At 45.2% G+C, this 19,052-nt stretch overlaps 1 protein-coding gene across 9 annotated transcripts in view; it reads left to right on the top strand.

Annotated features, from left to right (window-relative positions):
- Window positions 1-18,757, top strand: part of LOC140389710 (uncharacterized) — an 83,642-nt gene extending 64,885 nt beyond the window's left edge. For 6 of the 9 annotated variants that reach the window (XM_072474137.1, XM_072474135.1, XM_072474139.1 and 3 more), the window contains 2 exons: window positions 11,836-11,960; window positions 15,405-18,757. In XM_072474137.1, coding sequence (XP_072330238.1) covers window positions 11,836-11,957 — 122 coding nt within the window. In that variant the 3' untranslated portion in view covers window positions 11,958-11,960; window positions 15,405-18,757. The other 3 variants (XM_072474141.1, XM_072474134.1, XM_072474133.1) reach the window with 2 other exon arrangements.
- The last annotated feature ends 295 nt before the right edge of the window (window positions 18,758-19,052 follow it).

The raw sequence follows: 19,052 nt of genomic DNA, 5'->3' as shown, positions 1-19,052 counted from the left end.
CTCAACAAACTCATGCTGGACTCTTTCTGGCCCTCACAAAATTGCCAGTATGCTTCAATACATAACACCTTAAATGCAGCTTTGAAATGCTTTCCTTACAAAATACCCACATTAGAAGAGTTAAATCTAATATTTGCAGGTGCAAAATTCTTCTTGAACCTTGGTGCTAAGCATGGTTACTGGTCAGTACATGTTGTGGAGAAATCCCAAGGGCTTACTCTATTTTGTACCCCAGTCAGAATATACTGTTTTCAATGACTTCCTTACCGGTTATCTGTTACCGAGGATCTGTTTTAAACTCACATGGACCGCACAAGGGTGTATCTGTATTACATAGCTGTTGTTGAAAGAAGAATACAAGAACATGAGCATGTTCTGCACTTATTGATGCACGTGGAAAGATTGGTGAAGGATTGGTGTTTATCAGTCTGAAATGAGACATTAATGTGCAGCAGATCAAGTTTTTTGGTTCTATTTATTCCAGTGCTGGAAAAGTCCGAAAACAACTAAAATGGTGGATATTAAGGTCCTGCCAACACCTCAGAATAAAGATCATCTTCGAAGATATCTAGGTTTCATTTATAATAATCTTTATTAGTGTCACAAGTAGGCTTTCATTAACACTGCAATGAAGTTACTGTGAAAATCCCCTCGTTGCCACACTCCGGCGCCTATTCGGGTACATTGAGGGAGAATTCAGAATGTCCAATTCACATGACAGCACGTCTTTCGGGACTTTTGGGAGGACACCGGAGCACCCGGAGAAAACCCACGCAGACACAGGGAGAACGTGCAGACTCCACACAGACAGTGACCCAAGCCGGGAATCGAACCTGCACTGTGCTACCATGCCACCCCTTATTTCTTGTTTCCATAGATACCCAATTTTTCTCAAATTTTCATTGCTCAGGGAATTGTTAAGAAAGGATGTGCCATTCCTCTGACAGGAAGGCCACCAACAGCTCTTCAAAGCTCTGCAAAGGTAATTATCAGAAGCATCAACATTGCAATTGCATGATCCCAGTGAGACAACTACCCTGAAGAAAGAGGACTCACAGAAAATATGCATACATTTGTATCAAACTCTCTCTGTAACATATTTCACCTACTTCAAAATCGAGCGAGAAACATTGGGTTGGATTCTCCAGACGCCGACACCAAAATCGAGAATCCGAGTTCCTGACCAAATCGGAGGTGGTGCCGCTTTTGCGATGCTCTGCACCCTCCAAAGCGGCATACTCGCAGAGTACGACGGACAATTCCTGAGGCCAGGCCCCCAATGCTCCGTCCCCGACCGGCCGAGTTCCCAACGACTTGGGACACGTGTGGTCTCACCCTTCGGGAACTAAGTGTTGAGGCTGCGGACTGAGTCCAGCGCCGCCACAGCTGGGGGAGGGCCGATCCATGGGCAGCGGGGGTCAATATTCGGGGCTGGGGGCACTGTGAGATTAAGTATAAACCAGGCAATCTAATGGTGACATTGGACATACTCAGCAGATTGCCTAACCCAGCAAAGCAGAAAATATATCCTCAGATCTGCAAGTTGACTTAATTGTCATCAGTCTTGAAGATGTTCTCCAAATAGATCTGGTACATTTTGCACAGAGCAAATGCCAGCAGCTACAAGAGGAAAAGACATAGATTTTACACTACAGAAAGCGTGGAAAGCCATCATTGAAGAATTCCCGAATTCTATTTAACATGCCCAACAAACACACGGCCATAAATCAGACAAGACTTGCAATACAGAAAGACTAGTGGCTGGGTATGGAAAACGACATTAACGGTATTGGCAAGAAGTGCGAGAAACGTCAGGAGCTCATGCCAAGTTAATACAAAGAACCGTTGCTTCTGCCTGATGTTCCTATCCATCCTCGGTTCAAAGTCTCATCCAAACTCATTCATAGAATCATAGAATTTACAGTGCAGAAGGAGGCCATTCGGCCCATCGCGTCTGCACCAGCTCTTGGAAATAGCACCGTACTTATGCCCACACCTCTACCCTAACCCCGTTACCCAGTGACCCCATCTAACCTAAGGGCAATTTAGCATGACCAATCCACCAAACCTGCACATCTTTGGACTGTGTCTTAATTGACTACTAGAATTATTGGGAGCTGCCTCATGCTTAGGTTTGCATATGATTCTGTCCACCACCATACTGACCTGGGTGCAAGCCATGTGCTCTCTTACATGACTGTGTGGACGGTAGTATACTTAGTCCATATTAACCCTATATGTGCCAGACCCTTATAAAACACCTCCTCCAATTTTTTTATCCAACGTATTTGGAGTTATATCAATTTAATTTGAGTCATATATTGTTATTTGAACATTACTACTATCTTAATGCAATTACTACTTTGTCGCTACCCCATCTCCCCCCAATTGCATGAATTTAAAGGTGCAGGTGGTCTGGCTGCCTAATATCCTTCCATCTCTTATTTGCACTTCTTGGGAGGAGTGGTAGGTTTTTTCTTTGCTGGTTTGTCCTTTTGGTTTGAAGATTGAGCTAACATCTGGGTAGCTTTTCATTATTTTCTTCCATTCCTTCCCGTTGAACTGCAGTTGGTTGGTCCAGCTGTTGTGCCAATCAATGGTTGCTGCTACTCCAACCCATTGCTTATGGTGTGGACGAAAGTTGTGTTCATCTCTTCATCGTTTTGTTCATTTTTTTCATCACTCTGTAGGCTGTATTGCAGTCCTCTGTGGTAGGGGAAGAGCATTCCTATGATGAGAATGAGGTTGAATGATATGCCCATCTCTGTGTTTCGCTGTCGGTAATGGATAGCTGCTATCTGGTTCCAACAAGTCTTTCGGCTTTTGCAAGCTGACAGGGAATTGCGGCATATTATCGATGGTTGCAGTGTTGACCTACTGGACTATCTACGGAGTCAGTGGTTGAGGATCACCGGACTACTGGTCGCTGTTCTTTTACATTCTCCACTGGCGGTATCACAGTTACCTCCTGGGTGGTTGCTGGTCTGACAAGATTTTCCAGAACCTGTGACAAGAATGGACAAACCTAACAGAGGGATTGAATTTAAGAGCCGTGAGGTGATGATGCAGCTGTACAAAACTTTGGTAAGGCCACATTTGGAGTACTGTGTACAGTTCTGGTCGCCTCATTTTAGGAAGGATGTGGAAGCTCTGGAAAAGGTGCAAAGGAGATTTACCAGGATGTTGCCTGGAATGGAGAGTAGGTCTTACGAGGAAAGGTTGAGGGTGCTAGGCCTTTTCTCATTAGAGCGGAGAAGGATGAGGGGCGACTTGATAGAGGTTTATAAGATGATCAGGGGAATAGATAGAGTAGACAGTCAGAGACTTTTTCCCCAGGTGGAACACACCATTACAAGGGGACATAAATTTAAGGTGAAAGGTGGAAGATATAGGAGGGATATCAGAGGTAGGTTCTTTACCCAGAGAGTAGTGGGGGCATGGAATGCACTGCCTGTGGAAGTAGTTGAGTCGGAAACATTAGGGACCTTCAAGCAGCTATTGGATAGGTACATGGATTACGGTAAAATGATATAGTGTAGATTTATTTGTTCTTAAGGGCAGCACGGTAGCATTGTGGATAGCACAATTGCTTCACAGATCCATGGTCCCAGGTTCGATTCCGGCTTGGGTCATTGTCTGTGCGGAGTCTGCACGTCCTCCCCGTGTCTGCGTGGGTTTCCTCCGGGTGCTCCGGTTTCCTCCCACAGTCCAGAGATGTGCGGGTTAGGTGAATTGGCCAATGATAAATTGCCCTTAATGTCCAAATTGCCCTTGGTGTTGGGTGGAGGTGTTGAGTTTGGGTAGGGTGCTCTTTCCAAGAGCTGGTGCAGACTCAAAGGGCCGAATGGCCTCCTTCTGCACTGTAAATTCAATGATAATCTATGATTAATCTAGGACAAAGGTTCGGCACAACATCGTGGGCTGAAGGGCCTGTTCTGTGCTGTATTTTCTATGTTCTATGTTCTATGTAGTCCGCAGAGAGAGTAGACAGTTTAGGGCTGATGACACACATCAACTCGAAGATCTGTTTGCTGCTAAATCTTAGTGGTTCCATGATCATACCAATGACTGAAAGTCAGATTTTTCTGGTCCATGAGTTCAAAGCCAGAGATTTATCCATGGTTCTTTTTCCATCAAGTCTATTATGCTGGCTCCTGTGTCTAATTTGAAATATGTTAAATAGTCATTTAATGAAAAATCTAAATCTTTGACCTCACTCAAGAAACATGGCTGTGTGTCTTGTTGACCTCATGGATAATGAAGGACAGCACGGCGGCACAGTGGATAGCACTGCTGCCTCACAGCACCAGGGACCTGTGTTCAATTTCGGCCTTGGTTGACTGTCTGTATGGAGTTTGAACGTTCTCCCTACGTCTGCGTGGGTTTCCTCCGGGTGCTCCAGCTTCCTCCCAAGTCCAAAGATGTGCAGGTTAGGTGGATTGGCTATGCTAAATTGCCTCTTAGTGTCCAAGGGGTTCAATGGAGTTACAGGGATAGGGTGGGGATGTGTGTCTAGGTTGGGTGCTCTTTCGGAGGGTGAGTGCAGACTCGATGGGCCGAGTGGCCTCCTTCTACACTGTAGTGATTCTATGATAATCTTTGGACCGTGTATGCGTTTTGGAGTATTTGCCTGCAGTGTCCCTATGTCTTTTCTGCTTAACGAGCTGCACTGTAGGTTGGCGTCCACTCTCTATAAAAGAGTCCTGTACTGTTCATGGAGTTATGATTGTCTAACTATTTGGATTGCTTTTTCCCTCGTGAGATCCTCCTTTGCTTGCTGGAGGTCAGAGAGTCCGTCATCCACCACTCCTACCATTATTCTGTCTTCGATGAATTCTGATTCTAAACCTCCGGAATCACAACCTTCACATACTGACCCGAGGTGTGGGTCATGTGCTCTTCTGCATCATTCTATGAGTGTTACTGTACTCAGTCCCACGTAAATCATTTATGTGCCAGACTCTTATACAACAAATATCTTTAAAAACATTGGGGGATGTCAGCATGACATCACTAGAAGAGAAATATGTCATGGGATCCGCTCTTAGTTTCATTTTGGCTAACAGCAGCTCACACACACAGTTCTGCTGATCGCTTCAGGATTTATACCTCTGTATAACTGTGCTCATGTCATTGTTAATTCATTTCCCTTATTTCATTTATTCACAAAGCAGAACTTCATCTTTCCCCATAACAATTTTTGTTCCTGCAACAGGTCACTAGCCTGTTGTCAGGGCATACAGCTTGAGGGGCGCCACTCTGCGTCAAGCATGGTTGAGCAAGAGTCTTTCATGCTCTTACCACCTGCCATTGGCATGTTGGAAGGATTGTGCACGCTGATACTCAACCTGTATGGCCACATATTGAATGTTTGTTCCTTGTCCATCAAGTCCTAGGGAGGGACTTGAACCGGAGTTTCTGACTTGGAGACAGGGCCATTGCCGATTGCACCACAAGACCTCCATTGTTCTCGTGTGTTTCATCTTCCTAAATGAACCGAGAGCATGTTTAGCCAATTTATTTTTTTGATTAGGTATTATATCATTATAAAAACATGAAGGAGCATCCGGATGCTAGAGTAGGAGATGGCAGTATAGATTGTTAAGAATCAAGGAATGTGAAGGCATTGGTGATCAGGGATCAGGGATCACCAATGGGTGAAGGAGCTACTGCTGGTGTTGGGAAATTGCAAGTGCTGGGCAGGAAAATAAATTCTTCATGTTTTTATAATGATTTAATGCCTAATCAAAAAAATAAATTGGCTAAACATGCTCTCGGTTCATTTAGGAAGAAGGGATTTATGAAAGGTCGGAATGGTTTGTGAGTATTGGGCAAAAGGTTCTCCATTGTGTTGAAATGGATCAGGCTCTTTCTATCCCTCATTTTTTTCTTTTTTTGACCTTGTGACTTTCTCACTATCTGATCTCACCCTTGTGCTTATATGCTTTATCATTGTGATATCTGATTTCTCTCAATCACCCTTTTTTGGGCATAATCTCTCTTTTCCTCTATCCTCGACCTGCCTCTGTAACTCTGATTTATATACTCTGTGGTGTTTTTCTCTCAATTTGATCGGTCCCTCTTTTTCTTTTCCGAAAGTATCTGTTCCCTAGTGTCTTTCTCTCCTTTTTTCTGTTTCCAGTTATCTCTCATCAGCACAATTTCTCGATCTTTTATTAACCTTTGCTATCTCTCTTTTTCAATAATTTTCTCCATCTATATGAACATTTGAATTTACAAAAGTAGGAGCAGAAGTCGACCATGCAACTCCCCAGCTTGCTCCACCATTCAACAGGATCATGGTTGAGTTGATTGTGTTGAGTTTCACATTCCCCATCTACCCCTGATAGCCTTTTATTTGAACTATGTTTTATATTTCCCATTTCACGCTTTTCCTCCCCGATTCCTATCACTTCTCTTAATTTTTCTATTGTTTTTACTTAAGCTTCATTTATAATTTCTGGCAGTCTTGGATCTATTAATTTAATGCCTTGGTCCACAATATTCCAGCTGACTTGCCATAAGGAATAAATAATTCCACCCACAATAGTTATTATCAAGAAGATTAGAAATAGGAGCAGGAGTCGGCCATTTGGCCTCTCGCCCTTATTCCACCATTCAATAAGATCATGGCTTCATCTCCCTGCCTGCTCCTTCAACCTTTTACTCGGTTGTAGATATTGAACGGTATGGATAGTATTTTAGACCTGCAGAACAAACCCCAGTTGTGCTGCTGGTAGGCTGGGCAGGCAGACATCGGAAACAGTGGCAGCAGCAGCAATGTCTACAGAGGCTTGAGGCAACAGCCCATGTGCCGGACCCTGCACGATACCCTGAGGACCCAGTCACCCATCAGGCCAGGGTGAGACCTAGAGGAGGAGGCCCGTGCCGGCCCAGGGAGTACACGCATCACTGGTCATTCGAGCAGATGTCAGACAGCGGATGCTGGAGGAGACTCCACCTCAACAAGGTGATGGTGCGGCACCTATGCCATGTCCTTGTGGACTTGGCACCATGTGGAGAAGGAGGATATCTGCTCTTGGTGGCTGTCAAGGTCACTGCAGCCCTGAACACTTACATCTTGCGATCCTTCCAGGGCTCAAACAGGGATCTGTGTGGCATCTCGCAGACTACACCCCACAGGTACATCCAACAGGTCACGGATGCCCTTTTTTCCAAGGCAGCAAACTATATGAACTTTGACAGTCCCGCACTACCTCATCAAGGTCAGCCTGGCACTGGGTCATGTTCCCCGTGATATTCTGCCGAGGCCTTCAGCCATGGCCGTCACCGACTGCGCCACATTATGGACATCTTCACTAATGCTGCTGACATCATGCACCAGCCTCGCCACTGCTGTCGCCACCCTAGCAGTAAAGGCCATGGTGCCACGCATTGCCGGCGACATCTCCTTCATCTGTAGCCTCTGAGACTCCTATTGGCAATGGAACTGCTGGAGTGTCGCTGACATCTCCCTCTAAATGTCCCGGTTGCTCCATAATGTCTGCATCAGCTTCGGGATAGCCTTGTCCATAGGCTCGGCATCTGGCAGTGTCCCAGCTGGGACCTGGGATCCAGGAGCCCTACGACTGCTGTCTTGCCTGGGCATTACTGCCTCCACCTGATTGCATCAGTGACTGTGGTGCTCACCAGAATGTGACCAAGAAGCCTGACCATTGACGTTCCCACCGAGGTGAGTGTCTCTACGCTGGTGGAGGGTGGGGATGATATCTGTGACATATCGATTATGGCACCCTTGGAGCTTTCCTCCAAGATGGTCTCATTGGATGTAGGGGAGGGGGCCACACCGGATGGGCTGATACCGTCTGCTGGAGGACCTATGGGAGAATGAACACGTAGTCAGTGGAATGGATGGGTCAGCCTGTATCGCACTGACAACTCAAGTCTGACAGGTTCTACGGTGGGGCCCGATGGTTCGTCACCTCTGCGGCGTGCGGCGACCTCTGCATTAGTGATCGCTCTGCCCTCAGCCACCCCCTAGAATCTCCAGGGCCTGGTCCTTGAAGGTTGTGAGGATTGTTATGTCAAACAAAGAACAAAGAACAAAGAAATGTACAGCACAGGAACAGGCCCTTCGGCCCTCCAAGCCCGCGCCGACCATGCTGCCCGACTAAACTACAATCTTCTACACTTCCTGGGTCCATATCCTTCTATTCCCATCCTATTCATATATTTGTCAAGATGCCCCTTAAATGTCCCTATCGTCCCTGCTTCCACTACCTCCTCCGGTAGCGAGTTCCAGGCACCCACTATCCTCTGCGTAAAAAGCTTGCCTCGTACATCTACTCTAAACCTTGCCCCTCTCACCTTAAACCTATGCCCCCTAGTAATTGACCCCTCTACCCTGGGGAAAAGCCTCTGACTATCCACTCTGTCTATGCCCCTCATAATTTTGTATACCTCTATCAGGTCTCCCCTCAACCTCCTTCGTTCCAGTGAGAACAAACCGAGTTTATTCAACCGTTCCTCATAGCTAATGCCCTCCATACCAGGCAACATTCTGGTAAATCTCTTCTGCACCCTCTCTAAAGCCTCCACATCCTTCTGGTAGTGTGGCAACCAGAATTGAACACTATACTCCAAGTGTGGCCTAACTAAGGTTCTATACAGCTGCAACATGACTTGCCAATTCTTATACTCAATGCCCCGGCCAATGAAGGCAAGCATGCCGTATGCCTTCTTGACTACCTTCTCCACCTGTGTTGCCCCTTTCAATGACCTGTGGACCTGTACTCCTAGATCTCTTTGACTTTCAATACTCTTGAGGGTTCTACCATTCACTGTATATTCCCTACCTGCATTAGACCTTCCAAAATGCATTACCTCACATTTGTCCGGATTAAACTCCATCTGCCATCTCTCCGCCCAAGTCTCCAGACAATCTAAATCCTGCTGTATCCTCCGACAGTCCTCATCGCTATCCGCAATTCCACCAACCTTTGTGTCGTCTGCAAACTTACTAATCAGACCAGTTACATTTTCCTCCAAATCATTTATATATCCTACAAAGAGCAAAGGTCCCAGCACTGATCCCTGTGGAACACCACTGGTCACAGCCCTCCAATTAGAAAAGCATCCCTCCATTGCTACTCTCTGCCTTCTATGGCCTAGCCAGTTCTGTATCCACCTTGCCAGCTCACCCCTGATCCCGTGTGACTTCACCTTTTGTACTAGTCTACCATGAGGGACCTTGTCAAAGGCCTTACTGAAGTCCATATAGACAACATCTACTGCCCTACCTGCATCAATCATCTTAGTGACCTCCTCGAAAAACTCTATCAAGTTAGTGAGACACGACCTCCCCTTCACAAAACCGTGCTGCCTCTCACTAATACGTCCATTTGCTTCCAAATGGGAGTAGATCCTGTCTCGAAGAATTCTCTCCAGTAATTTCCCTACCACTGAAGTAAGGCTCACCGGCCTGTAGTTCCCGGGATTATCCTTGCTACCCTTCTTAAACAGAGGAACAACATTGGCTATTCTCCAGTCCTCCGGGACATCCCCTGAAGACAGCGAGGATCCAAAGATTTCAGTCAAGGCCTCAGCAATTTCCTCTCCAGCCTCCTTCAGTATTCTGGGGTAGATCCCATCAGGCCCTGGGGACTTATCTACCTTAATATTTTTTAAGACACCCAACACCTCGTCTTTTTGGATCACAATGTGACCCAGGCTATCTACACCCCCTTCTCCAGACTCAACATCTACCAATTCCTTCTCTTTGGTGAATACTGATGCAAAGTATTCATTTAGTACCTCGCCCATTTCCTCTGGCTCCACACATAGATTCCCTTGCCTATCCTTCAGTGGGCCAACCCTTTCCCTGGCTACCCTCTTGCTTTTCATGTACGTGTAAAAAGCCTTGGGATTTTCCTGAACCCTATTTGCCAATGACTTTTCGTGACCCCTACTAGCCCTCCTGACTCCTTGCTTAAGTTCCTTCCTACTTTCCTTATATTCCACGCAGGCTTCGTCTGTTCCCAGCCTTTTAGCCCTGACAAATGCCTCCTTTTTCTTTTTGACGAGGCCTACAATATCACTCGTCATCCAAGGTACCCGAAAATTGCCGTATTTATCTTTCTTCCTCACAGGAACATGCCGGTCCGGTATTCCTTTCAACTGCCACTTGAAAGCCTCCCACATGTCAGATGTTGATTTGCCCTCAAACATCCGCCCCCAATCTATGTTCTTCAGTTCCCGCCTAATATTGTTATAATTAGCCTTCCCCCAATTTAGCACATTCATCCTCGGACCACTCTTATCCTTGTCCACCAGTACTTTAAAACTTACTGAACTGTGGTCACTGTTACCGAAATGCTCCCCTACTGAAACATCTACCACCTGGCCGGGCTCATTCCCCAATACCAGGTCCAGTACCGCCCCTTCCCTAGTTGGACTGTCTACATATTGTTTTAAGAAGCCCTCCTGGATGCTCCTTACAAACTCCGCCCCGTCTAAGCCCCTGGCACTAAGTGAGTCCCAGTCAATATTGGGGAAGTTGAAGTCTCCCATCACCACAACCCTGTTGTTTTTACTGCTCAATGTCCGGCATCCCTCCGCCAGTCTGGGCCCTCGCCCGGCGATTGTGGGAAAGGTGCTCCTGTGGAGACACAGAAAGGCACATGCAGTTCACAGTGGTGGGGCGGGGAGTGTGAAGGATGGGTTGTGGGGGGCACAAGGAGGGTTGGGGGGGCGGGCTGCTTGCATGCGGGCTGGAATGTCTTGGGGGTGGAGGGGTACCAACTCATCCATGCTGCCAAGTGTAGGTCGTTGACTTTCTTGCGGCACTGGAGGCCAGTCCTCTTGGTCACGCTTCCGAGCTGATGGCCACTGCCACTTCATGCCAGGCAGCACTGGCTGCCCTGTGGCTCACTCTCCAGTACCCTTGGGCGAACAGGACATCCTTTCTGGCCTTGACTGCATCTAAGAACCTCCCCAGGTCCACATCGCCAAACCTTGGAGCCGGGCGTCTCGGCGCCATGGCTGCGAATTGAGTGGCATTGGCTGTGCAAATGCTTCTCAACCTTGTTAGCGGGGGGGGGGGAGGAGGGGTGGCTGGCGAGAGCGGTCCCTGCGAATCGCCTGGCGAGCCTTCATTTGCGGCGTGAAGCCCATGGGGATTCGTAAAGTGGACCAATTAACACGGTGTTGCCTTGCCGGTTTCGCCGCGTCAAGCACCGGAAACCTTGCGACGGTTCCCGCTCACTACCACACTTTGAAATATTCCCCGAGATTTGCGCCCTTAGTCATTTTTTGGGTGATCCCGCCCGACATCTCCAGTCCACTACAACACCAGTCTGTTATGCTGCTCAATGTATTAAACCTTGACAACACACCCTAGCACGCAATGCTCATATCTCACATCCAGATATTCCACCTTACCCTCTCACACCAACCAAATCTGCTAGCATCCCAGCCACCTTTCACTACTTCCACAAACTTCCAGATACCCAGCTATGACACAAACATCATGCAAACACAGTGCAACACAATTACTGATTTTCTGCCTCTCTCTTTCATAAGACAAGATGGAAAACATATGGGCTTGGGGTGATAAGTGGCAAGTAACATTTCAAGGGCAATTAGGGATGGGCAATAAATGCCCACACCCCTTGAATGAATTAAAAACAACATTTATTCCACACAGGTCTCATTTCAAATGGCTATTTCCAACTAAAGAAAGTCTAACTACAGTGCTGACGTTTAATGTAATGAATCCCCATGATAAACATCCTGAGGATCACCAATGAAATATATAAGGAGCACCCTGGCTACAGCTCAGTTCAATCATTAATCTCTTTTTCACATTATGTGCAGTACAACTCAAAGTTATTCTGAGGCTTAGTGTCATAAGCGATGATGTGAATTTGTCTGATCAAGAAATAAGAGAGAAATTTCGTCAATTTCTTCAAGGTAATGGACGAATGCCTTCCATCTAGCAGGTACGTTGTGGAAAATAACTGTGAAATCTATATATTCTGCATTATTAATTGACTTTTCAAAAAATATATTTTTAGTATATATTTTTCATATTTTCATATTTCCTCCCAAATTTACACCCAACAATAAACAATAATCTGCCACGAATGCAATGCCAATCCCGATATCAATAACAACAGATCCCATCCTCCCACCAAATACCCAAACATTAGCCCGTATGTTAACATAAACAAATGACAAAAAGGAATCAGGAATCACTCACAGTCACCATTAACACATACAGATCCCTTCCCCCAACCCTCCCAGTCCCCCCTCCCTAATATTCGATGTAATCCAATTCTCGAAAGTGCATAATGAATAACACCCATGAATTGTAGAATCCCTCCATCCTTCCCCTCAGTTCAAATTTTACCTTCTCAAGCATCCAGAATTCCAGCAGGTCCTCCTGCCACGCCAGGGGACAGGGTGGGGAGGTTGATCTCCACCCAAACAGAATCTGCCTTCGGGTGATCAACGAGGTGAAAGCTAAAACATCTGCCTCCACACCCGTTTCCGATACCACAAATATGGCTTCCCGAGGGCCCGGGTACAGTTTCACGTGCACCACTTTAGAAATTACCTTAAAAACCTCCTTCCAGTAATCCTCCAGCTTTGGACGGGACCAAAACATATAAATGTGGTTTGTGGTTTGCGGGACCCGCCCCCCACCCCCCCCCCCCCACCCCCGCAATGTTCACACACTACTTCTACCCCCTCAAAGAGCCAGCTTATCCTCGCTCTTGTAAGGTGTGCTCTATCTACTACCTTCAGCTGTATCAGCCCCATCCTCGCACACAAGGTGGAGGCGTTCATCCTCCGGAGCACCTCACACCAGAACCCCTCCTCCATACCTTCTCCCAACTCTTCTTCCCACTTTGCCTTGATCCCTTCCAGCAGCACCTTCTCCTCCAAAATAGCCCCGATAACCGCCGATACTACAACCGCCAGTCCCTCTGTCGTCAGCACCTCCTCCAGCAATATGGAAGCCGGCTCTACTGGGAAGCTCTGTATCTCCTTTCTGGCAAGTCTTGAACCTGCATGCATCTAAATATTTCCCCCTGCTCCAGCCCATTCTTCGCTCCCAGCTCCTTCAATCCTACAAATTGACCCCTAAGAAACAAATCTTTTCGTGTCCAACTTCCCTTCTCCTCCCATCTCCTAAAATTTCTATCCCCTTCATTGGCTCAAATCTATGGTTCCTCCCGAATCGACATTTTTCTTGACCCTGCCCCCAACCCGAAGTGCTGGCGAAACTACCTCCAAATTCTCAACAAAGCTATTACTACCGGACTCCCTGAGTATCTCGCAGGGGCTGTCGGAGGCGGTGCTGTTGCTAGCGCCTTCAAAGCCAACCCCCTACATATACTCTCCTCCATTCTGATCCATTGGGAGTCAACCTTTCTGACCCAGCTCCGTATCTTCTCCACATTCGCCGCCCAGTAATAATACGTCAGGTTTGGAAGACCCAAACCCCCTGCCTGCCTTCCTCTCTGTAGTAGCACCTTTCTAATTCTGGCCACCTTCCCTCCCCATATGAACGAGGTAATCATCCCTTCAATCTCTCTAAAAAATGCCTTTGGCAGGAAAATCGGCAGGCATTGAAAAATAAACAGGAATCGCGGCAGCACATTCACTTCCGCTGTAAACTATACGACGTTCTCTCGACCGCTGGGAACGTCCCCTCACAACCCCTCCAGGCCCGACTGCTGACAGTTACAAACTGGCACCCGGATCCATGGCACTGCCCACATGGGACCTTAGAAGTGCTTATGGCATTCTGGCAGTACGGGGGCAGCACGATAGCATGGGGGCAGCACGGTAGCATAGTGGTTAGCACAATTGCTTCACAGCTCCAGGGTCCCCGGTTCGATTCCCGGCTTGGGTCACTGTCTGTGCGGAGTCTGCACGTTCTCCCAAATTGTGACACATAACTTCATTTTGCTTATGTAACTGCTTATCAGGAGATTATGTGCAATTGCACCATCCTGGATTTTCCTAAACTATTTAATTTTGAGAAAGATGAGTAACCGAGGGAAAAGTTGTATGACAACACTGATTAATGGTAATTCATAAAACTCCAAGATATCTACATTATTTCACAAATGGCATTCCAATGACCCAATAGAACCATTGAACCGTTATAGTGCAGATGGAGACAATTGGCCCATCGAGTCTGAAGCAACCCTTTGAAAGAGCACCCTGCCTAGGCCCACTCTCCTGCCATATCCCCCTAACCCCACCTAAACTGCACATCTTTGGACATCAAGGGACAATTGAGCAAACTTATACCTTATGAAATGCTCAAGGGTGGCACGGTAGCACAGTGGTTAACACTGTTGTTTCACAGCACCAGAGTCCCAGGTTCGATTCCCGGCTTGGGTCACTGTCTGTGCGGAGTCTGCACGTTCTCCCCGTGTCTGCGTGGGTTTCCTCCGGGTGCTCCAGTTTCCTCCCACAGCCCAAAGATGTGCAGGTTAGGTGGATTGGCCATACTAAATTGCTAAAAAGATTAGGTGGGGTTACTGGGTTACGGGGATAGGGTGAAGGTGTGGGGCTTAAGTGGGGTGCTCTTTCCAAGGGCCGGTGCAGACTCGATGGGCCGAATGGCCTCCATCTGCATTGTAATTTCTATGTTCTATGTCAAAGGAATATTGTCCAAATGTCCACAAAATAAATAACACAAGTATAGAAAACAGTAAGCAAAAAGCAAATTACTGCGGATGCAGAAACAAAAACAGAAAATACTGGACAATCTTATAAATTTCATGTCCATAAATTTCAGGACAGCAACCAGTGCCAAATGGAGTTCCCCCGTCCCTCAGGGGGTAGCTCGTACTTCGTGAGAACCACTGGGAAGATAATCATTCGCACACCATAAGTCCTGAACGGGATGTTGTGGAGAGCATTTGCCAAGTCAACACAAAGAACCATAGATTTCACATGAGTCTTCTACCCATCCTTGGTCTAAAATAGCATCCAACCTCTTTTATGTCCATGGCATTGACTTCATTATCATTGTCAACTACCTTACCATGCAACCTATTGTTCAACAGTTGTGCAACATGTTAAGCATAACTTTAATGCACAGTCTAAGTGCTATTTTCAATTTATTTGGTGCACCTAGACAGAGCGGTATGGATAACGGTTCACAATTTGTTGTTAAGCCATTCAGGATATGTGTGAGAAATGGAATATCTATCACGCTACTACTTCTCATTCAGATAGGCCGCTGGATGCAGAGGAATTAAGCATTTGCATGTTGAAATCACTAATTGCCAAATGTGAATATAACAAACCAAGCAAGATCTACACATTGAAATGTTACATTGCAGAACATTTATGTACAACTATTTCAACTCCAGCAGAGCTCATGTTTGCAGCCCAGTACATAATATAATATTTATTAGTGTCACAAATAGGGTTACATTAACACTGCAATGAAGTTGCTGTGAAAATCGTCTAGTCGCCACACTACAGTGCCTGTTCGGGTACACTGAGGGAGAATTCAGAATGTCCAAATCACCTAACAACCATGTCTTTCTGAACTTGTGGGAGGAAACCGGAGCACCCAGAGGAAACCCATGCAGGCACGGGGAGAACATGCAGACTCCACACGCAATGACCGAAGCCGGGAATCGAACCCGGGATCAGTCGACCTACTCTCACCCATTCTACTCTCCAAGAAAGAAGCTTTTAAAATCTCAGTGAAGTTGACAAACATGAACGATATATTGCAAATTATACTTCAACTTTAATGACATTACATAATCTTCATCATTCTTAAAAAGGAACAAGAACGTTGTAACGTACAGCTTCATTTCACACTAAGTTCACATTGGGTTCCTTTCCTATGACGTTTCCAATGATAGTATGATTCTGTAATTGTTGATTTGTCAATCTTAATGGAAATTACATTATACCAGATAAATTGACATTTCCACTAATTAGGTGCATAATGTTTTTCAAATCGGTATATTGTTAAAATAATAAATCTACTGTAATATTGCACTCCAAATGTTTTCAGTACAGTTACTCATAATGAACTGGAGATACATTTTCAACTAATTACCTAGCTGTAAAACTTATATTTAGATTGGCTGCTTATTAATAAAGGACAAAGATAAGTGCAGAACAGGAATAGGCCATTTGGCGCTTCAAGCCTGCACTAACCATGCTGCCCATCTAACCTAAAACCTTTTACACTTCTGGGGTCCATATCCCTTTATACCCATACTATTCATGTATTTGTCAAGATGCCCCTCAGACTATCGCACCTGAATTCACCTCCTCCGGCATTGAGTTCCAGGCACTCACACCCTCTGTGTAAAAAACCTCCCTCGCACCACCTCCTCTGAACTTTGCCCCTCACACCTTAAACCTATGTCTCCTTATTATGGGGCTAGTTCAGCACAGTGGGCTAAATAGCTGGCTTGTAATGCAGAACAAGGCAGTAGCAGGGGTTCAATTCCCGTACCAGCCTCCCCGAATAGGCGCCGGAATGTGGCGACTAGGGGCTTTTCACAGTAACTTCATTGAAGCCTACTTGTGACAATAAACGATTATTATTATTAGTAATTGATTCTTCCACCCTGGGAAAAAGCTTCTGACGATCCATTCTGTCCTTACCTCTGATTTTAATTTCCAATGAATGTTATGATATTACACAATATTAATTTAAAGTGGTATTCATTTATTTTTGCTATTATCTTTGTGAAAGTAATATTGCATCTACTAGAATAGTGAACAAGCACATTAAATCTTTGATTACTAATATTTGCGCTGTTACATTCAAAGTCAAAATCTCTGATTGACTGTGTAAATTGAATTTCAGAAAGTGTCTTATAAAATTGCTATGCCCATTCAAAGGCATTGTAATTTCAATTACATTTATATTTTAAAAAAATTTAAATTTAGTATCAATGATTATAATCAACTTTTTAACGCGACAGTAATTTTCTGAATTCATGCTCTTATGGATTTCACTCACCGGAAATCCATATTGAAAATGTGATTGTTTTGTAGTTTTCAATATATACTTCTGGCATGTAAGATTCCCTGTTAGAATGCGAGGAAAATCATCCCATATCAGATTCTGTATAAATAATTATTCCTGATTCTGAAAATAAATCGACAAATGTTAGGCATGCAAGATAATAGTGGATATTATTTATCTAACATTGGGGACTCTTATGTTTAGGGAATTGTGGGGGAGATTGTATCTGATCATTTAAAAACCTCTGGGACTTAATGGTGAAATGATCCCTGACGCGTTTTTTCCACAATGCATTCAGAAAAACATTGGCAACAGGTGGGATTTTCCAGTCCCACCTATGTCAACGGGCTTGTAAGGCTGGCCCTCCCTGCTGCCAGGAACCTATCATGGGTGGGAAAGGCTGGAAAATCCCACCCACGGTCTTTACCAAACTGAAATTCAATAGAGTAACAGTCCTGCCCGCTCTTCTGTATGCATGCGAGACTTGGGCCGTGCAACAAAGTCACACCAAGGAGCCAAAACTTTCACTGGACATGTGTTCAGAAGCTTCTGAAGATCAGGTAGAAGGACAAAATATCTGACACCGAAGTATTCACCCGAGTTGACAAATCTATCGTAAAACAATCTCAACTGGGTTGGCTGCTCGTGTAGCTAGAATGCCTGACAGTCGCTTACCAAAGCAAATCTTCTACGGAGAGCTTGAGTCAGTGATGCACTCTCATGGTACTCAAAGGAAGAACTACAAGGACATTCCAAAAGTTTCTTTTAGGATTTTGAGATTGACTTCAAGTCCGAGGAGAATCTCATGTAGGATCACTGCATCTGGCACAACCAAAAGAAAATGTAGAGTCCTCCTTTTAAAGCAAACGCGTATCAGAGGCAGAGAGAAAATGCGAGGAGAAGAAATCCTGAGCTAGTAACTTACCAAAAACTCAATCATCCGCGATATCCTGTCCTATTTGGAGGAGAACTTTCAGCCTTTGTGATCCTCTATAAGACACTTCAGATAGTGAACATGGTGTAAGATTCCCCTATTTCCCATTTCTTTTACGTCGCCATTATCATTTTTGATCAATGGCAGCTCAATGGACAGAAACTTTTAAGCCGAGCAGAGGAAGTGAGAAACTCAAAAGTTACAATATAGTAGAGGAAGTTTGTAACTCAAAAATTACAATATAGTACACTGTGCTAGCTTTTGAACAGCAGAACTCAGATTTTATTGGCACCTGAGAGAAATCAAAGTGATTTGGTTCTATTGGTTGGCTGGTGGCCAATGAATTGGCCAAAGGCCATTTTCTGCCAGGCAACAGGCGGTGATTGGGTCCTACGCATGTGGGATGGTTTTCAGAGAACCGAGGAAAGGACAGTTGGGTCCTGGACACTCAGAGAAGAAGCTGCGAGTCTCTCTCACTTTCTCCAGTAAAGCTGCATAGCTTCTGTATTTCAGAACCTATAGAAAACCTGTATGAATCTGCAATGAAAACCGATACAGACTGAAAGCAGAAACTTTGAATGGAAAGCCTAGATTGAAGGAAGGTGTGCTAGAAGACAACCATCTGAAATAAAGACTCTTACCTTTTTTAACATCATTATTTTTGCACCCCACTTTTCACCTCTGTGTTTGTTTGTCTGTTTCATTTGTACATAGAGGGTGGGGGTGAGTTAAAAGGTGAGGGGGTTAGGAGTTAGATAATAATTAACCAGTTGTATTTGCTGCATATTTAATTATAGTTATTGTTATTAATAAAATGAATTGTGTTTAAATTGCCGAACCTGGTGACTGTAATTATTGGGCAGCGAAGGGCCAAAGATTTTGGATGTTTTTCTAAGAATGTGTTATTTTCAATTGCTTTGCGACTCCGGGTCAAGTAGGGCTGGAATTGACCGTGCGCTAGATCAGGGGTCGTAATAATTGTAGTTTCACCTCAAAGGATGGACAAAATGTAGAAGAGATAGATACAGTCAATGATTCTCAGAGGATTGTTTGCGACGCAGTGTAAAAAAGAAATGAAAAGCAACTCTCACTTACATTGATAATCTGACTTGAAATTACATTCAAAAG

Source organism: Scyliorhinus torazame, chromosome 14, assembly GCF_047496885.1.
Source record: "Scyliorhinus torazame isolate Kashiwa2021f chromosome 14, sScyTor2.1, whole genome shotgun sequence".
Lineage (NCBI taxonomy): Eukaryota > Metazoa > Chordata > Chondrichthyes > Carcharhiniformes > Scyliorhinidae > Scyliorhinus > Scyliorhinus torazame.
The sequence above is the reverse complement of the archived record's forward strand: the minus strand, read 5'-3'. Positions and strand labels throughout refer to the sequence as shown.